Here is a 23,472-nt window from a genome sequence, read left to right on the forward strand (position 1 = left end):
ATAGAGGTAGGGTATATGTGTGTGCTGAAACATTTTTCAGATTCCTTTCTTTTCTTTTTTGTTGTTGCTAGATTTACTTCTGTTTATGATTGTTTTGTCTAATGAGATACAATAAATTATGGATTTAAAATTTCAGGTTATAATAATACCATGTTCTCAAAGCATGGCCGTCCTGTATATAAGAAAGGGTTTTCAAAAGGTTTTGTAGTTGAAAAATAGCCTTTTTCTCTAAAAAGGAAACTTTTTGCAAAAATAAAATAAAATTTTAAAAAAACTGACAGCACTGAAATTTTCAGTATTTTTGTGAAATTTTCCACAATACTTTAGCACAATTTTTAGTCAACATTTTTAGTCAAGTCATTTTCAAAACCATTATTTAAAATGTTCTCCTTCCAAAAACCTGAAGGTAAACAAAAATTTTCAAAAACGATTGAGATAAAACATTACAGTTTTTCAACCCTGCAAAATGGTAACAGATTTGAAATGGTAACATTTTTGCACATTGGTTTTCCAGTTTTGGGAGTGTATTACTATTCCTTCTATAGATAGAGGGACAGGGCAGAAAAGAAGAACCTATTGTTGTCACAGTTTCAGGATAACTGTACCCATACTCCCTCTCTATGGTCCACTCCAGGAGTGCCTTGTCAGGTCAGGTCAGGTCAGCCCCCCGGTCAGCTCACCCCCACTTCCCAGTGCCTCCCGCCCACCGGCGGGCCCTGCAGAGCAGCGCCTCCCCTTCCTTCCCTGCGCCTCCTGCCCACCGTGAACAGCTGTTTCCTGGTATGCAGGAGGCTGGAAGGGTTGGGGGAGGAGCAAGGACACCATGGGCTCAAGGGAGGGGGCGGAAATGGGTGGGAAGAGGCAGGGTGGGGTGGAGCAGGGGCGGAACGAGGCAGGGTGGGGTGGGACCTTGGGAGGAGGGGTGGAGTGGCATGAGGGGCCTGGGTCAGAGCTGGGGATCGAGCACTCCCCGGCACTTTTGAAAGTCAGCAGCTGTGCCTACAAAGCAGTCTGCCTAATGGCCAGTGCCTGCGCATTGCTTTCTCTCCAAAGACAATCAGTGACAGCATTTTTACCAGCAGTTACAGGTCACCGTGCAGCTCTCACTAAGCAAGCATATTTATTCTTCCTGTAAAAACATTGCAGAGAAAACCTAATAAAAACAAACAGATTTAAACACACACTAAACATACTAAGACTCACCCATCAGTCTTATGGAGCCCCAGCATGCCAAAGTATTTCCAACCCTTCTGCGAGGATTAGGGGCCCCCGTTGAACTGAAGGTCCTTTCTATTTGCTGGATCAGAAACAAGGCCCTTTGTCAGTTCAAGCTCAGCTTTATACCAAAAGGCCTTTCTTTGCCTGAATCTCTGGCAAACCCATCCTGAACCAGCATATGCAACCCCCACCCCACCCTGGGGTAATAACCCCACACTAGTTTTCGTTCCTGTAGAAGAGGTGGTAACCCTCCCCCATGGAGTAGGACACAATCATACATAAACCACTCATATATTCAATGTAATGGTCCCCAAAGATACCACACAGGGTTATAATATTTCTCACAATTGTCTCCTTGTATCTTCTACCCATGCAGGTGTCAAACTCTTTCTGTGGATTAGGCAATTTTTATGATGGTTCATGGGCTCAGGTATAAATAGGGTTGCCAATTCTGGTTGGACGAATTCCTGTCCATCACATGACATAATCTTTAATTAAAGATTAATCTTTAATTCCTGGAAACTCCAGGACAATCCTGGAGGGTTGCCAACCCTAGGTATTAAGGTAGGACTCTGTGTACCCCTCAGTGCAGAGTACCACTCCCATGTATGACAATGGGGCTCTTGCACAAAAATCAAGGACAGGAAAGGGCTATAATGGAGTAATTAAAGTCTGAGTTATTGTCATTGTCTAATGCTTCTGTGTTTTGTCAGTAACACTCAGTGGGAAATATGCTCCTGTTTCGGAACACCTCTATTTCTGCCCTGTGTGTCCCTTCCTTTCCCATCCTCCTTTCTCTGTCCCACTTCTCCTTGGAGCACCTCCCAATCCCCCTCCCATAGGCTTCATTCTCTCTCCCTGTTCTATCTGCTAAAATGATCAGAAACAAAATACTTAATGGTGACAATTAAAGTGTCAGCATTAGGCTTGAGACAGCATGATCATAACAGTCCAGAGAGATGAACAGTGCGGGGAGTCAGGGTGAATTTTCATGCCGCCTACAGCCTCTATGTTTCCAGACTAAAGGACTTGTCTACGCATACACAGCTGCAGCAGCTCAGTGAAGATGCTACCTATGCCAACGGTAGCTACACTGATGGGAGAAGCCTTCTTGTTGACATAGTGCTATCGACACCAGGAGTTCAGTCAGTATAACTGCACCCCCATGCCCCCGAGCAATTATACCAACGTAAGTCTGCAGTGTAGACCAAGCCTAAGGCACACAACGTGGCATTGGTGTACACCGAGATCCCCTTTGGAAGGTTATCTTCACAACCACGAGGGCTGGAAATGCAAGGGCCTACACTTCCAGAGGTGCATTTGTCCTTGGTGCAAATAACTAGTTTAACTTCCCCTGTGCCTCAGTTTACAACTCTGCAGTGTGACATTGTGAGGCTTCATGAATTCATATTTTGTAAAGGGCTTTGAGACCCTCAAATGAAAGGTGCTTTTGAATAACTATTAGATAATAATCCCTGGGTTATAGGTCGAGAACCCCTTCCTGAGATGTGACCCCAGAAAGAGGCTCTATAGAGCAAAGCTCTGCAAGGATGCCCTTCCAAACATCACTCCTATGTTATCCAATTGAGGAGGGTTACCAGTTTGGCCCCTCCAAACCTGGCAGATCCTTAGGCATCCATGGGAGGGCAAGGTATCTGTGTGGAGGCCTTGTGTCCCACTCAGAAGAAACCTCTGAGATGGGTGTGAGGCAGATTGCTCTTTGGTAAGGGAGCAACATAACATTATAAATAAATGTATTTAAATCAGAACTTCTGTTTTGACCTAACAAAACTGCAGCATTGTGCGAGGACAGACTTCGAATTCTTTTGGCACACTGTAAACCCCAAGAGCCACAGCACTGTGGTACACATGGTAAAGTAAGTAACCTGCATCCACCTTACCAGTGGCAAATTCAGGCACAACGATAAAGCTGTGGGGTATTTGAATGTTGTTTGTTAATATGCAGAGTTATGATTTTACCACTAGATGGCACTATTGCCTATAACACACATTCCTTGTCTGATTTTCAGAGCAGCTAGTCCTAAAGCCTTGGCCACCCTGAAGAAATGCCCCCCAAATCCAAACTGGTTTTAAATCTGCTTCACAAGCTTTAAGTAAACCACTTAGAAGGACAGTTCTGGCCATGTGAGCCCCGTCTATATGGGGCTCCAACCCATTTTAAAACCAGCTTGAATCAGTCTAAATGTAGCCCGTGAAGATTAAGGGACAGATTTTCAAAAAAGCACAGCACCCATCTAGGCAGCAAAATAAGTGGCCAGATTTTTAACAGAGCTCAGGATGTCAGTGCTACTCCAGTATTGCCAAACCTGAGAACCCACGGCTCATGAGATTGGCATAAAGTCAGGAGATTTTTAAAAAGGAATAAACGTAGGGTGCTTTTTATCTGCTTTCTGAGCATTAGGGTGTGCTTGGGTCACATTTTCAAGCTTTTCTTTGAAACCATGATGGCTTAAAATCTTTTTTTTTTTTAAATGAAAGCTGAGATTCTCATGCAGTTTCCTGATTCCAGCAGCAGCTTTAAGAAAACATCACTTACCAGAAAACTTGCAATGAAATTGCAATACTTGGCAACACCTCTCACTTAGAGCAGTTTAGCACCAGCATTGTTTCATTCACATCAATGGAGTTATTCCTGACTTACTCCAGAGTAAATGAGAGCAGGATAAGTCTCTCTGAAGCAGTATGCCATGGACAAGACATACTGACAGTGATTAACAACATGAGCAGATAGCATTACCTTCTGGCTTGGAGCAGGTAGGAAAAAGAAGAATTACATGTGGTGTATGTATTCTCCTCACCACAGAAGCACATGCAAACTCCCATTAAAGCTTGTACACTGGGGGCAAATATAAAGGAATTGGAGATAACATGTGCAATGATATGCATAAACACATAGCTTAAGACAATGTTTAGAAGGAAAGAATATTTCCTTTGGCTCTACTACAGAACGAAATAGGAATAGATCACCTTTTACATCACATATTTTCAAACTCTTTTCCCTTCTGAGTAATTTGTGTTGATATTTTATCATTATGTCTATAACTAAGTTATGCACCTGTAAATATGTTCTCTCTTGTCTGTTGTTGAGGTTTGTTGTCATTCCAAGGCAGAACCCTTTTTGCCTGGCTTCTCAAGCTAGCAAATGGCTTATTACCACCAGCAGGTAGCTGTCTGTTTGACCCCCCACTTTGAATGAGCCGTGGGCGGTGAGCATAGTGCATGGCTCAGGAGAGAGTAAAGAATATGGTTCAGAAGTAAGATATGGTGCAATCAAATGAAGTAAGGGATAAATAGACAAAGATTTTTAGATATGATAAAACTGATTGTAAAAGAGAGATTACTTCAAATGAAGACTAACAAACATGATGTAAAACTTTAATATTCCTCCTTAATGGGATGCAGTAAAGTGCAATATTAAAAAAAACTGCCACTCTACAGAAGTTAATACTGTACAGAGTTTATATGCACACATAAAACACCAGGCTCTCCAAATGCAATAGGTGTAGGTTACTATGCTTCACTGTAGAAAAGTCAGTGCAGATGCAGGGCAATATGTTGGAGAGACTGTTATATCTATGGGAAGGAGTGTTATCAAGCAATTAGAGCAGGCAGCTGTGCATCTGGGTTTCTGAGTGTTATTCTGGTCTGGGTAAATCACATAACCTGTATTTAAAATACAGAGTGATCCCTTTAATAATGAAGTGCTGGGGCAAAGCACTCTGGAAAGCATTATGTATATAAATACGTTATGTCCATTCATTCATACTGAACTCAGAGTGACCCTTACATCAGTGTGAGTTCCCCTTACATACAGAGTGGAGAATAGGGCATTTCCTTAGCTTTGTGTACTTGCTCCAGTAACTCTGGGTGACCTATTTGTAGAGATATTGAAAATGCATCCCAAACGATTTGAGCACATCCCAACGTAGAAGTAGAACTGAATGAAATTCAGAATTTCCTTGCTGCAGAAAATTCTTCAGTTTCAACATTTGTTTTCATCCCACAATGGGACAAAATTGAAAGTTCAAAATTTTCTACAAAATGGATAGTCTGAAATTTCATTTTGGAAATGTAAAAGTGTTTCATTTTGTATTGAATGAAAACACCGCAATATTCCTGAAAATGAAACGTTTTGGTTGGTTGAAGTGATCCAGAATGCTTCCTTTTGAGCTACTTCAACATTAAACTGCATTCCTCCATAGCACGCTGTGTCAGTGATGGAGATGTGGGTGGTCATGCCTCACAGGTAGAGCAGGAGTCAGTAATCAAGAATCGGAGCTCAGAGACAGAAACCAGATGGCAGAGTCAAGGGTCACAGCTGAAGTCAGAAATTGGAGCCAAGGCTCAGGACCAGGTTATCTAGGCAAGGCTAGGTTCAGGGCAGGAGCAAACCTGGGAACAGGCAGGTACAGGTGCTATTACAGCCATGGGCAAATGCTTTGAGCAAATGCTGCTGCTGCTGGCTGTAAGAGCCAGTCTGCTCCCTTTTCAAACCCAACAGGTAGTGCAGCCAGACAGCCTACTACTGGACATCTGTGCTCGTTAGGATGTCCAAGACTGGCTGTGCTGTAGGCCCCGATTCCTGACACATTGCCTTAAGGAAGTTGGCATTTGGGCTCCCACTCTCTTCTGTGGGCAAGATCAGGTGCCAGGCTGGTAATCTTCAGTCAAACTAGGTGATTTCACAGTCAGCATTGATTTCCCTCTGTGTACTTGTAGCCAGGGGGTAGTAATGCAAATAATAAACTTGAACACTAATAAAGAAAGGTAGAAGACCCATAACTTGTTCCTTATCATTTTTAAGACCTCTTAATTTGCAGTGTACACTGTAGTGTTGGGGGCTTTGGAAACAATTGTTGACTTTTATACAGCCAGTAGCATTTTTTGTTACATTTTAAAAAGCTGATTAGCATGACTCTCATGTGAGTAATATAGCTCCCCTTAATGGCACTCGTATAGCTAGAACAAGTTAAAGCACACTGTTACATACTGGTCTTCCTGTTAATATAGTTAGTTCAAGAGTGGCTCTGTGTATATGTGCCTCTGTAGGGTACAGCATTTCTCCAAAAAAGCCTCAAGCTACCACAACACATTATCATGCAAAGTGAACCATTAGTGTTGCCCAGTATATTAGGTAGAGCATAAATTTCCATGGTTATTTCACTGAAATGTTCTTTGCTGGAATGCTACTGTAGGGCACCACAACTGGTAGAGAGAATTAGCATTAATGTAATTAAATGCGTGAGTGAATTTCATGCCCATGAAAATGCAGAACTCATGAGGCTGGCTTCAGGGAGGCGTCATACAACCAGGAAGGCCCCAATTCTGCTGCCACTGAAGTACATGCACTGTAACGGGGGCAGGCTTTGGGCCCAATGCATTACAATCCTGACCTGTAATTTACCCCACTACCCCAGTCCTAGGCCTCTCTCAGACATAGGCTACTGATCCAATTGTGATAAATTTCTAGATGCATATTGCTGAAGAAAAGTGGGAATTAGAGAGACAGGACTAAGCACATTGCAACCAAGACTGAATATGAATCTGCTAGATGTCTAGAGGTGGTGGACTAATCCTCTGAGGCTAGGGATTATGGAGTGCAGAGGCACCTAACAGTAGCTGACGTGCAATGCACGCTAACCCAAGGGACTGTTCAGTTCCTGTGGTCATACTGTCTTTGTTCTTTTGGTGATAACTGAACCTTGCCAAAAGCCCAAGGCCTCACATCAGAAGTATCTGAGCAAAACTAGATTACACTGAAGATTAACCCCCCTTTGTATCTGATTTATTCTGATGTATCAGCAAGTAACATTATACAGATATGATCAAGTAATAAAATCTTTACAACACATCACGTGTACTACAAAGATAAAGAGGAAAGGAGATTGCCTTATTTATGGCAGGAGGAATGGGTCATAATGTGTTATCTTAAAGAATCTCATATGTTAACTTCATCTGACTTAGAATTTTGGCTATTTTCCCTTAGGAACCTCAGATGTTCTGGTATAACAGTTTGTGGAACAAAATAAAAATATCCAGAAGTTGCATCTACCTTATTTGCTTGTGCTAATAGATATCACTATAGTTAAAGTTAAATTTTATCTTCTGTAATCTAGACAACCTTTTTCAGTTGTTATAATTCTATCAAACTAATTCCTTTTGGATTGAAAGGAATTATTAGTTATAAATTCAGAGTTTGATTTTTCAGAGCAATCTACATAACTTGATTTTTGGCGGCTCCTGTAACTCACATTTATACTCCTACTGGGCATTTTCTGGTTACATTACTCAAAAATGGTGCGGGCTAGAAACTCTGCTTGTGCTGCAATTCTCACTGAAACGTAATTAATCTAAGGGCCCATTCCTGCTTTCCATGCACACCCAGTACTTCCATTGGTTTGAATGAGTGTTTTGAGTGTTCAATGATTGCAGACTTGAGCCCCCACGGCCAATCCAATTCCCAAAGACGTCGAGAGGATTTATTTCTTTGATTTCAGGGGACTTGGACTGGGCCCTAAATTTGTACAAAATTGCATCAGACGACCTAAAAAATAGGCACATTATTAGTTCAACTTAGCAATACTCCTGCCTATCAATTCCAGAGACCTGTTTATATCTGGCAGTTACCAAGGGAACATTAGACTTTTTCTACTCTTTTGGTATAGTTAGACTATTAAACATGCCTCCATTAACACTTCACTGCAAAGTGACTTTGCAGCCCAGAGAAGGCTTTAAAGATCTTTAGCAACTTTGAGACACATCTAAACACTCTGATCCAGACTGTCCCCCTCAATGGAACCTATCTCTGATAGGGAGAGGGCTAGAAACAATAGGAGGTTCCCTTAGTACAAGAGGCTTTGTCTACACTAGCACTGTTGTTAGTGTGAAAAAACCACCCCTGACTAACATAGGTTTCACTGACAAGAGCGCCAGTGTGGATAGTGCTACTGCCATTCAATGGGGATGGTTTAACTATTCTCCCGCCAGCGTAGAGCGGCTACACAGGAGACCTTACAGCGGTGCAGCTGCAGCAGTAGAGCTGTGCCACTGTGTAGATGTAGCCAGAGCATGGTAAGGAATGAGGCATATTTCCCTCTAACCCTCAGGGAGCAAGCAGGGACTTGGTTTCTTAGGAGATCTGTGCCCCGAGTCTATAATTGCCTCCCATTTCCTCCTAGCTTCCTTTGGATACATTCCACCCTTCAGGGAGCCACATCATGGAAGAGGATGGTAGGTAAGTAGACGCTGACCTTGTCATTATTAACTTACCCACAAAAATCCTGCAGAACTGGCTGAAGTATTTTGATAAAATGCACAAACTTTGCACAAACCATAGCTCTTAGTAATTTAACCACATCATCCCGATAATTACTTTTCTACCGCTGATGAGTTTAGAATAATAAAAGCTAGCACTAAATTGATACTTAATAAGGCAAAATTATAATGGGACTCCCATGGAATTACACATTACATTAACACCAAATGAGTTCATTCTGAATTCATTATGAATTAGTACTCTGAATACCAAAGGAATTAATAATCATTAACCATTGACTAGAAAGGGTTGTTGAACTGCAAGATACAGTTGTATTAAGAATTTACAAGTCTTCCTGATCAGACTTCATGCTGAAAGAATAATTTAAGAGTAACTTTGTTTTCACTGGAGATATCCCAATTTTATTCTGAATGTGTCCTCCTTTGTTCAATTGCCTTTCAGTTCTAAAAGCACTTCAAAAAAAACCAATCACACGTCCTTCTTCACTTAGTAATGGAACAGCTTTTCTTTTCTTTTATCTTTGTTCTGTCTCTGAGTGTCTCTAAGCTGGCTATAAAACACATCTGAAAGGTTAATAAACTCTTAAAAAACAGGGGGAGATATTCAAGGGCAGGGTGACTCCGACATGAAAATAAGAATGTAAAGACTTATTTTTATGACTTTGTGGCAAGTAAATTCTGAAAGTGAAGATATGCCAGGTCTTTGATTCACTTGCTGAAAATTTTCTGAGTTCCCAATGAAATTTAGATTCTCAGCTGTTTTGAATATCATAGGAGCTGTGTTGGAAACAGTGAAAACCAACTGCTTGCTTCATTTCTTTAGGCAGACTTCCACAGCAATAGTGACAGGTTTCAGAGTGGTAGCCGTGTTAGTCTGTATCAGCAAAAACAACAAGGAGTCCCTGTGGCACCTTAGAGACTAACAAATTTATTTGGGCATAAGCTTTCGTGGGCTAAAACCCACTTGGTAAGGCAACTCCCATCTTTTCATATGCTGTGTACTTATACCTCTCTACTGTATTTTCCACTCCATGCATCTGATGAAGTGGGTTTTAGCCCACAAAAGCTTATGCCCAAATAAATTTGTTAGTCTCTAAGGTGCCACAAGGTCTCCTTGTTGTTTTTTCACAGCAATGTTACTTCTGAATTCCCACTCCCTGCATTGTCCACACATAATTTCGAATCAGATGCTTCCTTTCGATGACAAACTCAAGCATAATGCCTAGTCTTTCTGCAGAGCCCAACCCATGTCACACTTATGAAAATTTTAAAAAGCATAGGCCAAGATTTCCAGGTGAAATAAATTACACATCCACAAACAGATCACCTAATTGATTGATCAAATCTACCCTGTGCAGAGAAACAGGGCCAGGCCTATCCATCACTTAAATCCCTTTTAAACCCCATTGGGCTTAATCCCACTTAAGCCTGGTGCTGTCTGTACAGAGTGGATTTCAGACTGACATGTCCATGCATAACAGTATTTATGACCACATAACCAACCAGACTGCTAACTGGGCATGAGTGTCACCAGCCCCTGCTCACACATACAGATTAGGTACCTGCACATATAATTTAGGTTAAGCTAATTATTCATGCTTCACATTAAAAATCTGGGGCGAAATCCTTGCTCAGTTTAAGCCAGTGGTAAAATTGCTATTGACTTCAGGATTTTACCCCTAACATTTGATTAAATCCCCATGAAGTTGCTGCATACTTCTCAATTTCCTTTCCTGTCATTGCTGACCCCCAAGGTATTTGATTAGTGTGTCAATTGAAATATTGCACTTTTAAACAAGGGATCGTTCTACCTGATACTTAGTGAGGTGATCATCCAATGTTGTGACATCATGATTACCAGGGGAACAACTGTCACCTTGGAAATATTCTCTACCTAGCTTACATGTGAGACAGGCAAAAAGCAACATCCTTCTGAGAGACTCACGAGTTTAACATGGCTCCTAACATCTTGGCCAGAGGAAGATGCTGTTTGACTCAGCTGGGAGGGTTGCTACCATTGGACAATGATGATCCCACTTTGAGATTCAGCTTTTGTACCTTGCCCAATGCAAACATTCTATGCCAAATTAATTCCTGCCATCAGTTCTTTGAAGTCAATGGTATTCTACCTGGGATGAATGTGACTCCGGGAGCGTGAATTCACAGAATGCAGGACTATGCTAATTGGTTCAGTCTTCTCTGGCAGTTGGCCACCAGATGGCAGACACAATCTCTTATATGAGAATTATATTCTCCTCTGACTTACCTAAAGAACAACTACACCAGGGGTTCTCAAAGTGGGGGTCAGGATCTCTCAGGGTGGTCGTGAGCGATCATCCTCCACCCCAAACTCTTCTTTGCCTCCAGCAGTTATAATGGTGTTAAATACATTAAAAAGGGTTTTTAATTTATTAGGGGGGTTGCACTCAGAGGCTTGCTATGTGAAAGGGGTCATCAGTACAGAAGTTTGAGAACCACTGAACTACACCTCCTGGGCCTGTTAGAAAGGTAGCTAAAGCCAAGGGCAAATGGAAAACAACAGCCAAATGCTGGAGACCAATCTTCAGCTCTTACAACAAGCCAACAAGTTGATAGAACATTCTGCCTAGCTCCAGTCTCACAGGTGATACAGCATGTCACTCTCTGTCCATGGAAGTCACTCTTATCCTTCCATTGGTCTAATAGCAAATTATAGGCATTTAATTCAATTGTAGTTGGATGGAGTTCTTACAATGTGAAACAAGGACATTTTTATCAGACTGTCCAGAGGCCTAGATTCTGATGACTGGGAGTGAAAACTGCCTGTATTCCTGCATAAACAGCTACTTACATGCAGGGTAACTGATGTGTGTTTCAACAGAAGCAATAAAACATGAAAGAATGTTACTTTAATCAATATTTTTGACATCATGATTATTTCTGCATCTCTTGTGACGTTTAGTAGAGTGATTGCATGGGACTATTGCTTAATCCCACTCCCACCATTATGGCTGCAGGTTCCAGTCCCACTGCAGGGCTCTACCATTAACGGTGTGTTCATCTCTACAACGGTGAAACTCCTTCCTGCACAGGCATACCAGAACAAAGCCTATGCAACACTGAAGTCCCACTAGTGGTCTTGAAGGTGCGGGAAATCAAGAGCATTGTATGCTGCCAAAATCTAAAATTGTTACCTGAAACGAAAGGGTTGGAAACATGGATGACTAAATGTAGCAATGGCGTGAGCATAGCTGCAATGCTGGCAGAGCAGGTGCCAGCTCATAGGGCCTAGACCTCCCTGAACACTGACAAATGCGTAGGTGCAAACCCGTCTGGCTCACCTGTGTGTTCATTGTTAAAATAGAAAGTAGAGTTATAATTAGGGCTCTACCAAATTCATGGTCCATTTTGGTCAATTTCACGGTCACAGGATTTTAAAAATTTTAAATTTCATGATTTCAGCTATTTAAATCTGAAATTTCATGGTGTTGTAACTGTAGGGATCCTGACCCAAAAAGGAGTTGGGGGGGGGGAGGGGGTCACAAGATTATTGTAGGGGTTTTGCCGTACTGTTACCCTTACCTGTGTGCTGCCTTCAGAGCTGGGCATCTGGAGAGCAGTGGCTTTTGGCCCGGCACCCAGCTCTGAAGGCAGTGCCCCGTGAGCAGCAGCGCAGAAGTAAGGGTGGCATGGTATGATATTGTCACTCTTACTTCTGCAATGCTGCTGACAGGGTGCTGCCTTCAGAGCTGGGTGCCTGACCACCAGCCGCCGCTCTCTGGCCGCCCAGCTCTGAAGGCACACAGAAGTAAGGGTGGCAATACCATAACCCTCCCTGCAACTTCCTTTTGGATCAGGACCCCCCTTCCCCCCCAATTTGAGAAACGCATGTCTATCCTGTGAAACCTGTCTAGTACAGGGTAAAAGCACACAGAAGACCAGATTTCATGGGGGGAGACAGGATTTCACGGTCCATGATGCATTTTTCATGGCTGTGAATTTGGTAGGGCCCTAGTTATAAGAATGCGCTTAGTTTATACTTTATGAAATGCTTTTAGGATGTTGCGTGTATTAATCTCACTTATTACATCTGTAACCCATGTTATTAGGTAACATTTAAGTGTTTGCTCTAAAACTGTAAACCCGCACATTTGGGAGAGAAGCATTACCAAGTATGAAATACTAGTATACCACAAGAGATGTCATCTCCTCTCCAACAAAAGAAGGCCCATAGACACCCGACAAGCCATTGTGGAACATCAGTGGACAAAAAACTTTGTTGATTGCTCCTCCTGTACCCATCAAGCAGAGACCTACACAAACACTCATCCCATCAGCTTGAGCTCTGGGGGAAGAGAACAAAAGTCCCTTTTAAGATGACATTTGTTATCCCTATGCTGCATGGACTTCAGGGATAGGACAAGATTTCTAAGCATAAGCAAGGGAGCCCTCGCTCCTTAGCTTGGGTTATTACCCTAAAGGACATATACAGTACATTACAGCAGCTTCTCTTACTTTTTGAAACCTAAGACTGTACCTCATCAGTTTGTGTACGTTTACCTGCTTTAACCTTGTAAATTACTCATTTCTTTTTCCTAGTTAATACATCTTTAGTTAGTTTATTATATTATTGGCTACAAGCGTTGTCTTTTGTGTGAGCTCTAGGGAGCAATTCACCTGGTCATTCAGGACTGGGAGCAACTTGAGTATTGATGTGATTTTTAGTGAAAGAGACCATCTATCACAAAGGCAGGCTTGCCTGGGTAGTCCAAGATAGTCTGGAGCACCCAAAGGGACTGTCTGTGACTCCATGTTAAAGATGTTATAATGCTTAAGGAGTTCACACTTGATACTTGATTGGTGAATCTAATTACAGAACATACAACCAGACTGATTTGCAACAGTCTGCCCTGAGGCTGGTAGTCATATTTGTGAGCTGCTCTAAACAGCTTGACAATAGCATCATTGAATTAAGGGTCCTATGCCCTTTTAATCTAGCACTAAACAGGGGCACGACTTAGTATTTGGGAAAAGATTCTTCTTAAATGCTTCATTCTTAAATACAGCTGCTTTTGTTTTGTTGCTCTGTAAAAATGAATAAAGATTTAAAAAAAGAAGAAATGCAAGGCCATACAATATAGTAAATCCTGTGCAGTTATGTGGATGTCAGCATTTTTATATAGCATACCAAGAGTTGAAGAAAGCTAATGATATAGTTTAAGTAGAAATAGTATCTCAAGGAAGTCATGTATTGGTAATCTTTCCCAGCAGTTTCCTAGACCTTCAGTGCTTTTTTTTATCTGTCAATTGATCTGACTTCCAAAGTCCTTTACAGTATTACTACACTAGTGAGATTGCTCTCATAAGTTTTGTTCAAACAGAAAAAGTTCATGACTTGAGTTCATTTACCTCACTCTTGGATCATCCAGGGGAGACTTCCATCTAGAATATGCAAGATGGAGGTCTGAATGCTCAGCTGTGTCACTAAATTACATTGTAGAAACTAACTCTGGGACAGTCTCACTAATTGGATTTTTGGGGCGCAAGTTGACAAACCTGGTAGGAAAAGATACAGCTCCTGCTCCATAACTATTTTCAAAATATTTTTTTCCATTTACAGAGCATACAAGACATATAAGCAGAAGACGAGCCTTTACTGAGGATTTTTAACTAAGATGCTCTAGACAATAATTCAGAACATCACTGAGGCTAGTGCAAATTCCCTACATATCCATTTGAAAGCAGCAGTTCCTCCAATGGTCTCATTGTCGTTTTCCATCACATTAAGGCCTTGTTTACATCAAATAAATTTGTACTGGTGCCCCTATGCTTGTGCAACCCCCTAGGCACTGGACTCAAGCGATTTGTGTTTGATCCTGGCCTCTGCCACTGGGCTGCTATATGAAACTTTGGCCCAATCACTTCACCTCTCTCTCTGCCTCTGTTGTACCAAAGCTAATTTCCTTAACATGAACTGGGCCTAAGAGTTGTGGCCCAGCTAGTAAAGAAAAGATCCTCTTCAGTGGTGTGATCCTGTGCAATGGACAACAAAGGGAACTTTGTTTGCCAAAGACTTCAGCCGGCTCAAAATCAGACCTGAAGTGTCAGAATTAAAATTACCCTGAACTGGGGCAGCAAACAGTTACACCCATCTCACAGAGCATTGTTCCTATTTATTTTGTACTAGAAGGGCAAGGGGAACCCTGGCTCTGAAGCAGAACTTCCCAATTACTTCCCTGAACCCTGTGTGAGCAGGCCTTACAAATGACATGGAAGCATCCAGTCAGTGAGTTTTGAATGCTAGCCACAGAATGTGGAGAAAATTCACAGCGGAGAAGTACATAGACCTCTTCCCTTTCTCACACAGAGACAATTTTTTTTTAAAAAAATTACCCTCAGACAGCAGATGACATCTTTTGTGATGACAAGCACTCCTGCAGCCTATCATTTCCCAGCATGGTGCACTTTGAAGCTGAGCGAATAGTGAGGAGAAGTGCGTGTGGAAGAATTCCTAAAATACGTGTTTGATTTTTTTAAATTCTGTTTATACTGCTCATGTTCACTTTCTGCATCTATTCTAGTAAATTACTTTACCAGTAGGAACATCCACCAAAGCAAGCAATTTTAAATGAGACTTCAACTTGAAAAGTCACATTTCCATCTGAAAGTTTTGTACCTTCCATTGTTATGAGTGATACTTAACATTACTCTCCGTCAGACTTCAGAGAAGGAAATAGGTTGTTTCTTGTTTGATCATCGAAGTTTCCAACTAAAAAGCTTGATTATCTGCAGTGTCGATAGTTATTGCATGTTCTATATTCCACTTGATGTCTGTAATTCATGAAGAACAAAGGCAGAATGTGAGACCCCCCTCTTACAGGCACTGAAGAGGACAATTTTGTTCTCAAATGGTACAAGCCCTTACAATACAAATAGCAAATATATTTAAGGAATAGGACCTAATCCAGGAGGCCTTACAAAGACTCTAATGTATATTTTCTGCCACTGGCAAATTAGGATTTGTGAATTACTTGGGGTAATAGAAGGTTATGGGTTGTCAAATTATTGTATTGTAGCAATATTGCCAACTCTTTCAATTTTAAAACCAACTTCATATTTGATGTTTTTCTTAAAGCTTCAGCTCCTAGAGTTATGAAATTACATTTTTTTTTTTTTTAAATCTAGCCTACATGCTTGGGGAGCAAAGTGGGTAAACATGATTTGAGTGCAACCTAAAAGCTCTGGAACCAGAAGGTAAATACAAAGTAAGCCTTGGGCTCTTATTACATTCTCATGACTTTGAGGTGACCTCCCTCATGATTTCTGAATGCTTGAGGTGGCATTACAGTTGTCCAGCCAGGATCAAACCTTGCCCTGGCTGGACAGAGCCTCAAAAGCGGAGCAGCAGCATTGCTGGCTATATCTTCTGCTCCTGGGATGCTGCCAGTCAGGACTGGATTCTAGGAGGAAGGCTTAGGGGATGAGGGAGAGGTAGCCCCCTGAGATAGCAGGCATCTCTCATTGCAGCATGCACTCTAATGGGACAAGATTTTGGGGAACAAACATTTATAATTCTTTCTCCTTGGCAGAATCCATGCTACTAAGAGTCAATAAGAAGCATTTTTCTTCTTAGGATCTTGCAGCCTCTCATACAGGCATACTGCATTATCATCCCTTTTTACAGAGAGGGAATTCATAACAAAGAAATCAAGTGATTTGCTTATGGACACACACTGAATCAGAAGCAGTCAAAAACGGACATTTTACAAATACATCATCTGCAAAATAACTAGTTTATTTCAAAAAAATTAATTTGCGGTTCTCTTTTTTAAAATAAAATTCCAACAGAAAGGGTCAGCACTTGCACTTGAAAAAAAAACAAAAAAAACAACAACTGATCCTTACAGCCGTATAAACCAAGGACAAAGAGTCATCATAGAATTATAAACAGGCATGTTCATGAGGGTCAATAACACCCAGGCTAATGACTCAGAGACACTATTTCAGTTGGAGGGGTGTGGCGGACAGGTGGAATGATTAGGGGATGGGGTTGAGCAGCTTGGGAAGGTTTATAAAGTGAGAGCTTTGAGCCTGTTTGCACCCAGCCAAGCTTCTTCATTGCAACAGCTGCTCTAACCACATCTCTAAGGTAGCATGGCTTTCACGGGCAGATATGAAGTGGAAAGTGAAGACAACTATGACGCCTTCGTGAAGTGTATTGGTGAGTATATACTGGAGATTTTTCTCAATGAATCTTAATGAGTTTTAATAAACTACTAGATAAACAATGCAAAGATTTGAGGCTTGCTCCTGCCAGGTGCTAAGGGTGTTTGATACCTATCAGAAAGTGCTGAGCACCTTATCTGCTAGCCCATAGCTGGCAAGTGGGTTATACCGTCATTGATTCATTTTCTTCCATGCAGCTTTCAATCACATCTTCCGAATAACATCTACAGCAAAGGTCAGGCCTGCTCCTACTAATATAATCCTGAGTTTAATGGGAGCAGAATCAGGCCCAAACGTACCTGAAATACAATGAATTAGGGACCCCAATATCCAATCCTTGCGCTCCACTTATGCTGGTACAAACTCGTGACTGTTCTCTACAGGAGTAGGTGCCTGAGTGTACACTAACTCCGTATGAACTTTTAAAAAGCCAAAGCTGGTGCAGGCACCTGTAAAATCCATGGAGGTAACTAGGTTCTGTGAGTGTAAATGTTCGAATTCATGCAAGCGTTCAACTATTTAAATGGCATATGCAAATATTGAATGTAATAAGTGTTTTTTTCCTACGAAGTACAGAAAAAACTTTGTGCACATGTAACTTTGTGTGTACACACATGAATAGACTGGATAGATATAACTGAAAAATTTACAACCCCCCTCCTCCCCCCCCGACCATGGACACTTTCCCAACAATCTTTCGCAGCTCAAGAGCTGCATCTAGCTACAGGGTTGAGGTCTTACTGCTTCCAAAGTGTGCTTCCAGCATTTTGAACTATGACACTATGAAAAAGAGTGGGGATCCATGTATCAGTCATGAATGTCTCAATAGAGGAAACCCCTTGCCATTGTTTGGCTTAAATACAAAAGAAAATATGATTGATGGGATACTGGATTTTAAAAAGTGTGTTTCCATTGGGTAGGTATCCCCAGTGATATCATTGAAAAGGGAAGGAATTTCAAGATTGTCACAGAAGTGGCACAGAATGGAAATGACTTCGTCTGGACCCAGATCTACCCAACAGGCCAGTCCATGACCAACAAATTCACCATTGGCAAGGAAGCAGACATGGAGACAATGGGAGGTAAAAAGTTCAAGGTAAATTAATTTAGTCCTATGGTTTAATGTTGTTTCAGTAGGAATTTAGCTACCTAGTCTATTCCATAATTTAGGGGACAATGGTCTATAGCATCTGGTACCCCATCTGAGGGATTTTGTCAGTGCCTAGTCCTGACACACATGAAGAGATGCCCTGTATTGTTTTTAATCTACCCATTATATTTTTGAACATAAATTATTTCTAAATATGCCCATAGAGACGTCTAAACCTCTTGATTTTCAGGCCAATGGGCAGCCAGTTCAAAGAGTTTAGTAAGGACTTGAACATTAATCATCACATTAAAAAAAAACAGGGAAAAAAGGGTAGAATGACAGCCCCAAAAGGGCCCCAGAAGGTGTTGTGCCTCAAGCAGGTACACTGGCTGACACCCCACCCATAACGGGAGTTCATTACCTTCTGCCTTCTATGCCAGATTCCCTTCAGTGACTGGTGTAGAGAGTGGGGAAAACTGACTTCTCTCAAGTTGACCAGTCTGTCCTTGACTGACTTAGCTGACTATATAAAGTAACACACAGAGCACCAGGACTCCCACTGTGCTTGGGCCTTGACCCATGCAGGGGTGCTCTCATTTCCTCCTTTATAAATCCATGCAACCTGGCCCTATATATTCCAATGTATTTTACTATATAGACTGCTAATATAATAATGATTCTTTCTACTTCCCATCAAAATTTGCAAGAGGCATGAAGCAAGCCTCACATTTCTTAGATATGAAGAAGGATAGCCTGGTCTTCCAGGCACTGCCTAGAGACTCAGAAGACAGATTTAATATCTGGCTTTGCCACAATCTTCCTAAATGACCAGGAACAAATCACTTGCTCTATTCTCCATCTATAAAATGGGGATAATATTTCCCTATCTCAAAGAGGTGTTGAAAGAATAAACTCATAATATCTGAGCATCTCAAAAATAATGAAGTACGTACCTAGATAGAAGCATTTATTCATTTTTAACAATGGGAAAGCCAACCATCACACGGGGAAGTGTGACACCAAACTGGGACCTGAACCCATATTTCCCAGTTTCTAGACTGGTTTCTCAATCATAACATTGTTTCCTCTACATTCTGACTGGAGTTGTGCAAAAAGCCAAGCAATTCTGGCTTTACAAAACCCTTGAGACCTAACATACATACCGTTACAAGGAGAGTTACTTTCATATACTGCGAACTTTTCATCCAAAGTTCTAATGTTACAAATTCTACCCTTCCCCTTTCTCTATACCAGAGACACTTTAACATGTGGATCCTTTTGGGCTGCCAAAGATTCGAGTTGGGCAGTTAAGACAAAAAATGGTTCTCACATGAGAAATGCTTCCTTCAATATAACACAATGCAAACCTGACAGGGGGTTTCCCTGTTGTCTGTTAAAGTCAGCTCATTTTTTACCTTGAAAACCACTATTTTTCTAATTATGGCTGACTGGTGTTAAGTTATTTTTGCCTTACAAGCTTCAACAAAACTAGTTATCTGTAAGAGACCAACACTATGAGGACTGGCTATGAAAAGAGTACCCTGCAGCCCTTCTGTCTCTGGATATACTATTTCCCTTCAGTACTGGCCCAAAGAGAAGATATGTTACTTGCTACTACTACTAGCTAGATCTACTTTAGCTTAAGCTGTGAGAACTTATGTTTAGGAGCTAAAATACTAGGATTCTGGTCTTGTTAGTGTCTGAAAATATATAATAGTGCCTGTAGCACATGGGTTCGCTCACATCTTATTTTCTTTAGAGGCTGTTGAAAAGCAGTCATGCACAATAAAGTCCAAGAAATCAAGACAATGATAAACAAATTTCCATTACAGGCAACTGTTAAAATGGAAGATGGGAAAGTGGTTGCTGATTTCCCTAACTACCATCATACTGCAGAGATTGCTGGAGGAAAACTAGTAGAGGTAAGTCTCTAACCATCCTCTAGAGGCACTCCATGAAACGTAAAGGAACATTGCCAGGTTAATTACAGCACGGAACATTAGCTTTACAAAACTTAAGGGACCACTATTAACGTTTCCATTACTTTTTTTTTTTTTAAAGGCAGGATTTTAAAGCAAACCTTCTCCCTGCAGTTTTTGTAGCATAATTATCCAATGTGAAATGGACAAGTGCTTCATTGTTCCATCTGAATGCAAAACATTTTTTAGAATGGCTTTCATGATGAATTAGATTTTTTTAAGTGTCATAGCTAATAAAACCCAGATAACTGTTAAAACAAAATTTTGTATTTATATTTTGGATTTTTTTAACCCGACTTCTCTCAGGTTGACCAGTCTGTCCTTGACTGGCTTAGCTGACTACATAAAGTACATGTACTTCAAGAATTGAAATGGAAATAACACTTACTGAAGTCTTCTATAATAGTGAAACTTTCTAGGGTGGAATCCCTTACAACATCCCTAAACATGTTTTTATGTGAGATAGTTGCTATGTAAAATGTATTTCTAGAGTATCCCAGGATTAATATTAATAATTAATAAGCATATTAATTTAATTTCATGGACCAAATCTTTGACCAGCAAGGGGCATACTCCAAGCTCTAACAAGTCTTTTCTATAAGTAACTCTGCAGTTCTAGTTACCATGTTCAGAGTTTTTGGTTTGTTCTTTATTCCAGATCTCTACAGCTGGTGGTGTAACCTACAAAAGAGTCAGCAAAAAGGTGGCTTAAGAAGAACTCATCTTCCAGTGCACTGAGAAATTAATATCAAGACAGTCAATAAATCAGTTTTAGAAACTCCATCTCTTTCTGTGTCTCTATTGCAAACAAATGAGGGAACAGTTGTTTCAAAAGACAGACAACTTCAATGTTAATATTTTTACCCTTTGTGTAACTGAGGGTTCTGGCACACACCCCTAGTCAAAAAACATGAGATTTAAATCAAAGTGCTCATACACGTATAGTGACTGCGCTGCAGTCTAATTCTTTCAGGATTCATTTTGTGCGTGGCCTAGGTGAGTGGTGTCTATAACCATTTGGTAGTTTTCTTATTTGGCCTCTGACTAGGCATGATAGGCAGTACTCTGTTCAAAGCAACTATCATGGTAAGAACAGGGGAAAGGGGTTTAACCTTTGTGTCTGGCTAAAGACATCATTGAAAAGCCACATTTGTGCATCCGATATCAACCCTTTCAGTCTCAAAAGAAGGTATTTTGGTTATATGTGTGGCAGTGATAATCTGCTAGCATTGCTACTGTGATTACATTATCTTTACCCCTCTTTATCTAAGTGGTTAGCCACTACTTGTGGGTTTTTTTTGGAGGATGTTTAGATTCCCTCCCAGACCTTTTCTACTTGGTTTACACAGAACACCTTGTCCAGTTTTGCTCATGTGCATTACCTCTTCTGATTCCAAGACTGAAGTACACCTTTGTTGAAAGATGCTGAACTTTAAATTGGTGAAATAGGAGTCAGATCTGAAAGCTGTGCATGGTTGGAACGGTCTTCTGCTGCTTACAACAAATAGATTTTTCTGATCCACAAGCTTCTGTTGAAATTCAGCCTCCTCAATCATATTGTTAAATGATGGCAGGGCACTGATTTTTCCTACCCCTCTCACCAAGGATGCTCCTCCATATCCTCACTATGCTCCACCTCCAGACTGCAGGCCTGATGTTTTATAAGCAGCTCATCAGTTTCTGAGCACGACTGTGTCAACAATGGGGACACAAATCACCATCACAATTTCCCGAGGCTGAGGGGGTCAGCCCTCTAGTGTAGGTCCCCTGGAGCATTCACTCAGACACTCTGCCAGCTGTACAAAGTGTTAATTTAATAGATTGCTGTATGAAAACTTGTAACAGTGTTGTAAACCTCTGTGGAAAGTCCTTCTCCAGCCCATGAATAATGATTTCAGTTTTTAGGCATTTCAACATCAACTAGCTATTAACTTGCACAGGGCAACAAAAGTTAAAGGTCATATGATCCACACACTAAAACAAGTTTTAAAACTAGTTAAAAGTGAGAACAGCTCACATTATTACTGGAAAAGAATGGTGCATGAGCATAGGAAATAATTATGTAAACATGAAATGTAGTCACACAACATACCTTAAAGACTTGGATATGGATACACAGAGAAACACAGTTGTAGAGAGGTGGGAGTTAAATAGAGAGAGAACTCAGAGCCACATTATGCATTCAGATCTTCATGGAAAGTTACAATCAAAGGGCCATGTTACCTTCACACTGGTGTAAATCAGGTCCATTTATGTCAATGCTGTTTTATCAGGGTAAAATTGATGTGAGAGGGTAAAGGTGGGTACCTAGCTCATGCTTTTCTCTCATTTAATTTGGAGATAGTTTGACAAGGTAGTATTTGTATTTTCCAAGGGGGTTATACAACCGGATACCAAAGAACAGATGAAAAGATGCCAAGTGAAATTAATTTTTTGATCCAATTTAAGTTGGATGAATTTGAGCTCTGGTCAGGAATATTTGGCCATACTTCCAGTACTGGGAACAAGAAAGTGGTATGCCAAGCTAATTATAATTCCACTCACCCTGACCATAAATTCTGGAAATGTCACTATTAAAAACAGATTAATTTAGAATCATGAAGCAGTGAAGAAAATATATTTACAGAAGAAAAGTAATTAGAAATTCTACTTTACACATTAACAGGCTGCAGACAACTGAATTGAAAGATAATCACTGTTCCTACCCTCTACCTTCAAAGATGCTTTTATATTTTTAATTTTGATGTTTTATTAGCCTTGTGAAGGCCCCTACTATTGAAGGAATGTTAACGTGCTGTGATGCAATTAAGGAAGGGACTGGCAAAATCCCTGCAGGCAATTGATCAAAGTGTGTATGGGAGAAAACTACCTCTGAGAAATGTTACACCATGGGAAATCCACTTTCATTCTGAAGTGGGGGGGGAGGGACGGGGGCACTTGTTCCATACCAGTGGCCATGGGATTCAGATTTTACCAGCATTCTGAATAATGGAATTAGAAGCACTGATAGGTAAACAAAGCCCAAATATTGAGCATCTAAATTAAAACTTGGAACAAGTTAATTACATAAAACAACTTATTCTGACCAACAGAAATATACTACAATGTATTTATCAGCAGGAACACAATGCATTTCACAAACATTATGTTTCACAACATGCCTCTTGAACATGGGTAATTATCTCCAGTTTACAGGTGGGGAAACTGAGGCACAGTGTAGCAACTGGCAAGAGGGCATATAGCATGATATGCCAGGTGCCTCAGTCTGTGTCCTTAAGTATGACTCAAGTCAACTAACCAACATTCTCAGGCATTTGGCAAATTATGGTCTCACAGTAGTGAGAGTTAAGATTACAAAAAAAAGCATTCCAAAAAAGGTGGGATACTGAGGTACAGATCATGTAAAACAGAAAAAAAATGTAAACATGCCAATTTTCAACCAAATTTCAGCAACTGAATGAATGGTGTGTGTGTGTGTGTGTGTGTGTGTGTGTGTGTGTGTGTGTGTGTGTGTGTGTGTGTGTGTGTGTGTGTGTGTGTGTGTGTGTGTGTGTAAGTAACAGGGTACACTCACCTCTCATGAGCGCTCCCTTGGCCGAGTGCATGTGCCTGCACTCACTCACTCTCTCTCTCTGATTGTCCCTGCTCTGGGAGAGCAGTGCCCCAGGGCTCCCATCCTGGAGA

At 41.0% G+C, this 23,472-nt stretch overlaps 1 protein-coding gene across 1 annotated transcript; it reads left to right on the plus strand.

The window, feature by feature from the left end:
- The first annotated feature begins 8,420 nt into the window (after positions 1 to 8,420).
- On the plus strand, positions 8,421 to 20,568 carry FABP6 (fatty acid binding protein 6). The gene is made up of 6 exons (XM_074960619.1): positions 8,421 to 8,473; positions 15,679 to 15,747; positions 16,643 to 16,714; positions 17,640 to 17,815; positions 19,642 to 19,731; positions 20,447 to 20,568. Exons 3-6 carry the CDS (start codon positions 16,648 to 16,650, stop codon positions 20,498 to 20,500), a joined length of 387 nt encoding a protein of 128 aa, XP_074816720.1. The 5' UTR covers positions 8,421 to 8,473; positions 15,679 to 15,747; positions 16,643 to 16,647; the 3' UTR covers positions 20,501 to 20,568.
- Positions 20,569 to 23,472: the final 2,904 nt, after the last annotated feature.

Source organism: Natator depressus, chromosome 8 (genome assembly GCF_965152275.1).
Source record: "Natator depressus isolate rNatDep1 chromosome 8, rNatDep2.hap1, whole genome shotgun sequence".
In the NCBI taxonomy this organism is placed as follows: Eukaryota; Metazoa; Chordata; order Testudines; family Cheloniidae; genus Natator; species Natator depressus.